At 37.0% G+C, this 5,902-nt stretch overlaps 1 protein-coding gene across 3 annotated transcripts; it reads left to right on the top strand.

Moving 5' to 3' along the window:
• Positions 1–277: 277 nt before the first annotated feature.
• Positions 278–2,528, top strand: LOC131146529 (probable rRNA-processing protein EBP2 homolog). Of its 3 annotated transcripts, XM_058096164.1 has the most exons (4): positions 283–538; positions 641–718; positions 781–877; positions 1,440–2,528. In XM_058096164.1, the coding sequence occupies exon 4, from the start codon at positions 1,449–1,451 to the stop codon at positions 2,334–2,336; it is 888 nt and encodes a 295-aa protein (XP_057952147.1). In that variant the 5' UTR covers positions 283–538; positions 641–718; positions 781–877; positions 1,440–1,448; the 3' UTR covers positions 2,337–2,528. The 3 variants fall into 3 exon arrangements, with proteins under 3 accessions (XP_057952146.1, XP_057952147.1, XP_057952145.1); XM_058096163.1 differs by having other exon boundaries at positions 278–538; positions 641–877; XM_058096162.1 differs by having other exon boundaries at positions 307–538; positions 641–2,528.
• Positions 2,529–5,902: the final 3,374 nt, after the last annotated feature.

The following is a 5,902-nucleotide window of genomic DNA, read 5'->3' as shown; positions in this document are numbered from 1 at the left end:
TATCTAATCACAAGTGAATAAAAATTACAAAAATTATCATTTTATTCATTTTTTCTTTTACAGTTGACTAACAATATCTTGTCACCAAATTTAAAGGTTAGGAGATTTTTTTGGTAGTTTTAAATTTAAATCTTGTCACTAAAATTAAAAATAATTGTAATTTAATTAAAATTAGATAAAGTTATATGTATAAAACTGTTTTGGAAAATTTGAACGTTTGAACTTAATTTTTTTTTTTCTTATTTACATAAATATATAATATTTATTATATATTATTAAATTTTAAATAATTTGATAATTCACAATTTGAGAACAACTCAAATCCCTCGTTCCTTCCCCAAAGCCAAAAAAAACCCTAACCCCGCGGACGCCGACAATCACCCTAGCAGTCACGATTCGCGCAAAACGCCACTGACCATCGGCTGTCGTCGCTGGCTATCGGCCATCCCTTCCGTCGCTAGCTGTTGTTCACTGGTCGCCCATCGTCCGCCGACGTCGCTCGCAGATTCAACGAGTTCGCAGCGAAGTGCAAACTACGGTACCCTCTCTCTTTCTCTCTCTCGGGGCCGTGGCCCATGGCCATGGTTCAACATTTGTTCGCCGTCGCTCGCGGTTTGACCCTCATTATGTGCTGTTGCAGGAAGGTCGATTCCATGAGCTATATGGCGCTTGTACTGTCTTTAGGCTCTTAGTTGTCGACTCGTCTACTACTCTTACGGTACTCTCTCTCTCTCAGCCATGGCCATGGCAAAGTTTGAACGTCGATTTGTGCTCTTGCAGAAAGTTTTAAGATCTAGAAGGAATTGGTTGATTCGAGGGATCAGATTTTAGAGTGCGAAACAGTTCTCTAGCATAAATTAGCTGAGAAACTACACAAGTAAGGATGATTTCTCTCCCTCTGCTTCGTTAAGATTGTGATGGAAATTTAATGGAAGATAATGCCGTAAAAAAGGATTGATAATTGCGCTGATTATGGCACTGAGAGTTCCTGTTTGGTAGTTTGTTGAGAATGTAAACCTGAGGGTTTTGTGTTTTTTTTATTTATGTATAGTTTTTTTTTTTAGTATGGATATTTGAATTTATGAGTGAATGCTTTATGCATTATTTTTTTAACAATTTAGAACTTGGGTTGTGGGTTTTGTGTATGTTTACTCATGGATTGGATGTTTATTTGAACTTTACAGAATTGTATATTTTGAATTTATGCTTGAATTTTAATGTTTGAAATTCTATTTTACATAAAATCAAAATGGAAGAATTTTTTTTTTTTTTTGATGAGTTTAAAATTTTAATTGAATCTAATGGTTTAGTTTGGGTCAGTTTAGTTAACAATGTTGTAGCGTTATGACTTTGATACTGGATGTTGATAGTTCTATGTTGAGATGAATGTGTTTATATAATTGTCATTTTGCATGGTTTTAATTGTTTCATTTTAATAGATTTATTGGATGGGGATACTTAAAGACGAATCAACCTTACTGAAGGGGGATACAGTTGAAGATGATGAAATGGGGGATATTAGTCCTGAAGTGTCTGAATCTGAATCGGAGTCTGAAGATGAAGATGTGAAGCTGGCTGAACCAACAAAGAAATCCATTTACAACAGAGATGGTCTCCTTGATAAACTTGGAGATCTTAGCTGGCCAGAGAATGTTGAATGGATACATAAGCTTTCTGTTGACATTGATCGAGAGCAAGAGGTGGATGTGAATGATGACCTGGCACGAGAGCTTTCTTTTTACACGCAGGCATTGGAGGGAACAAAGCAGGCGTATGAGAAGCTTCAGTCAATGAGACTCCCTTTCCTAAGGCCTTCTGACTATTATGCAGAAATGGTGAAGTCTGATGTGCACATGGTGAAAGTGAAGGGTCGACTTTTGGCAGAGAAGAAAAAGATGGAGGAGGCTGAGGAGAGGAGAAAAGCTAGAGAGTCGAAGAGAATAGCTAAAGAGGTTCAAGCTCAAAAGCTGAAGGAGAGGGCTAAGCAGAAAAAGGAAGAGATAGAGTCTGTGAAGAAATGGAGGAAGCAGAGGCAACAGAATGGATTTGCTGAGAAAGATGGAGATATGGGTTTGCCCTTTGAAGATGGAAAGACATTTGGAAGGTCAAATAAAAGGGGGCAAATGGTGGCTCCTGGAGATCGTTCTGGTGGAAAGACAAGACTAGGTGGTAAGGGAAAGAAGGGAATGGAGAAGAAGATGAAGCAAAGAGAATCCAAAAATTCGAGGTTTGGATTTGGAGGGAGGAAAGGCTTGAAGAAGCAGAACACTGCAGAGACAACAAATGACTTCAGAGACTTCAACAAAAGCTTGGGAAACAAGAAAAGGAAGAGGTGAAGTTGCATTCCATTTTCTTTTAAGATTCAAGAACTGTTTTACTGTTGGAGATTCTGCTATATCGGATGATTTAAAATTGACAGCACCGGGCTTTTGTAGCCTGATTTTTGTTTTTTTTCCCCCTAGTTAATTGGCCTATGTATGCATTAAACTCATAAAATTTTGTTTGAATGATGTTTGGTGATTATATTATCTGTGATTGTTAATTGGGAATGTAGTTTTGAGGTTGGTTTTGTAACCTGAGCTAGCAGCAGTTTCTGGTAAATTGTCTGCTCTTCTGCTTCGCAGATTGAAATGAAACCTTAATTTATTATTCCTAGTTCTCTCTCATAAATGAAACTATTAATTGAATTGATTTTTTGGCTCACGGTGCCCGATCATTAGCATACTATGAAGCATTCTTTCCTGATTCTTTAAGGTTGAACTTTTGGATCACATATAATCTTGTCCAAGATGAACACGGCAAATTCGTGTACCCCTCCTTACAACTGAGTTGATAGAAATGTTATTCTTCCCATACAGCATAGAAAAACAGAATACCTGTGAACAGGGCATGCGTATGTTCCTAGTTAATTGTCACCGTTATCCTAATTTGTGGCATTGGCTTTTGGTGAAAGCTCAAGATTGTTCACGAGTCTTTGTCTCTCACTGAAAGGCAACTCAGTGGCAGATACTCATGCTTTCGCAAGTCTTACAATTGTCTTCTTTCAATAAGGGGATTGTGTCTTCTTTCAACTCAGTACATTCAATATAATTTTGTATCTTATTGCATTCTTATCGTATGCCCTCCCAATTCTAGGAATAATCATTTTATAAATCAAATATTATCTTATTGTTGTGAATAATCTTTAATTTATTCATTTATCCCCAAACTTGTGTGTTATTTTTTTTTTTTACCAAATATTGGTTGAATCATTGTTCTCTTAATATTTTTTAAAAATTATCTTATACGCATGAAGTGTTTTAAATATTCCATAAATTTCACAAATTTACTACATGCGAAAAAAAAAAAAAAAAGGATTTTGGTGAATGAAATAGCGTACTGGCAACATTGTCATGATAGATTACTATTCCAATAATTAATTATTGACATTAGATTATGACCAACTAGTCTTCATAATATCAAGATTGATTACTATTCCATAAATTAATTATTAACATTAGATTATGACCAACTAGTCTTCATAATATCAAGATGACTCCATAAATTAATTATTAACATTAGACTATGACCAGCTGATCACCATATTATTAAGCATTTATATTATGTTTGAAAGCATGGAATTCAAAATTGAATTTGAATGGGCTGAAGAAGCTTCCTCTATACACTGATAGATCAAAGAATTAAACAAAGGAATCTCTCATGTCCACACTCTCTCGCTTTCACACTCACCTCATTCTGTGGTTCCAAGTTCTGCTACCAAAAGCTTCCTCTGCAAACCTCTTCAAACCAAACCTTTAAAAGGGTTCAACCCCTCCATTCTGCTCAACTCAAATCTCTCTCTCTCTCTCTCTCTCTCTCTCTCTCTCTCCTGTTTCCATTTTCCATCAAGGCATTAGCCATGTTTGAGTGCGCGTTTGATCTGATAATCCTGGCAGCTTCCAATTCCCATTGTATGTTCTGTATCTGCAATTTGATAATAGTCGTTCTCCTTGTTGGCTCAAAACCTGCTCCACTCTTTCATCAAGACACAGCTGTTGTTCATTCCTCAATGCTGGACATGGGAAACAAGAACAATGGAACAGCCAGTCCGGAACATTTAGTCGATGTGAACGATGTATTGGCAGAAGCTGCTGAAGGTTCAGATTACACCAAAATGCAGATTGATGGTGACAGTGATTGTGATGATGATGATGATGGGAATGATAAGGGGGAAGAGGACGATGAGCTGAGGAGAATAGTGGAAGAATTCATTGAAAAGGTGAATAGAGGATGGAAGGCAGAAATGTTGGCATCCCATTTTAGTCCAAAGACAGAATTTTCAACTGGGAACTGGTAAGCGATGGACCAATATGAGTTTCTGGTGACAACGAGGAAGGCTTGTTGTACATGTAAGAGTGAGGGAAAGAATTGAAAGGGATGGAGAAGAAGAAAAGAGAATCCAAAAACTCCAGAAGGCTTGAAGAAGCAGAACACTGCTGAGACAACAAATTAATGACTTCAGGGACTTCAATAAAAACATGGGAAGCGAGAAGAGGAAGAGGTGAAGATTCTGAGTTGAGAGTTGAGAGTTGTATGTCAACTTTACTGGGATCATTAAATTTCACTACTGAAGATTCTGTTCTATCCCATAATTTAAAGTTTTTTCCCCCTAGTTACTTAGCCTATATATGTAAAAACATTGAACTCAAGTAAAATTTTGCTCTAATGATGTTTGGTTAAAGTCATCGTTTGACATTTGCAGTTGTCAAAATCTAACTGTTAATAAAACTCAATTAACTTAAATATTACACATTTCAGGCCCAAAAAAAGAATAAAATAAGAAATGCATTTGTTTTTAAAATAATGACAATTTATAAACATGTGAAAATTTAAAAATTATTTTATTTACATCCAATTACTCACCTAAATGAATTATGATACCCATTTATATAATGTTGTATTTTACATATTTATAGTATATTAATTTAGTTTGATTAACCCGTATTGGACATTGGCACTCCTCTGATACGGTTTCAACATGCATCCGACACTTCTTAGCATATGAGGCTTCTTGTTGTTTTTGGACTAGTAATAGACTTCTTGTTGTTGGACTAGTGTTATTGTTAGGGGAAAAGGGGATGATCCAAGAACACAAACACAACACAATTACATAGAGAACACAAAAGAAATACGTGGTTAGGCCAAACTCGGCCTATGTCCACGAGAGAGAGGGAGTCTCACTGTATGATCAATAAAAAAATACAATGAAGGAGGAGAACACACTCTAACTCAACTCAAGCTCAAACCTCTCTGCTTCACACACAACTCTCTTGATTCTTCTGCACTTTGTATACACAACTTAACAGTGTATATATATATATGCTAGAGAGAAGCATTGAGATGGAGCAGCAATAAAGATGAAATGCATGCTTGAGGCTGCGCATGCTCCAAGAGCTGTATCTTCCCAAGCGAAAAATAAATGCACCCACATGGGTGGGTCAACAAATCACCCCCTCCAAACATGTGGGGGCAACCAAGTGTTCGCTACTTTGATGCTGCAACACTGTAACCTCGCCCTAGTCTCTAGGCGTCCGCAACCCCTCAAGAGAGTGCCCACACCCCCTTGCTGAGGTGCTCATGCAGGGATCATCTTCTGGATGATTTCAGTAGATCTAGGAGACCCACTAAATCTGAGCATAACTCCAATTTCTCTCTAGTTACTATCTTTGTCAACATATCTGCTGGGTTTTGACTACTAAGGATCTTCTCAACTGCTAATACCCCTTCATCTAGAAGAGATCTGATGAAGTGATAGCAGAGTCCAATGTGTTTGGTCTTTGAGTGGAATGTTGAATTCTTTGCCAAGTGTATGGTGCTCTGACTATCACTATGCAAAACACTCTTCACCTACTTGAAACCCAAC

This window comes from Malania oleifera, chromosome 13 (genome assembly GCF_029873635.1).
Source record: "Malania oleifera isolate guangnan ecotype guangnan chromosome 13, ASM2987363v1, whole genome shotgun sequence".
NCBI classification, from domain to species: Eukaryota; Viridiplantae; Streptophyta; class Magnoliopsida; order Santalales; family Ximeniaceae; genus Malania; species Malania oleifera.
This window is presented reverse-complemented; position numbering and strand designations above follow the sequence as displayed.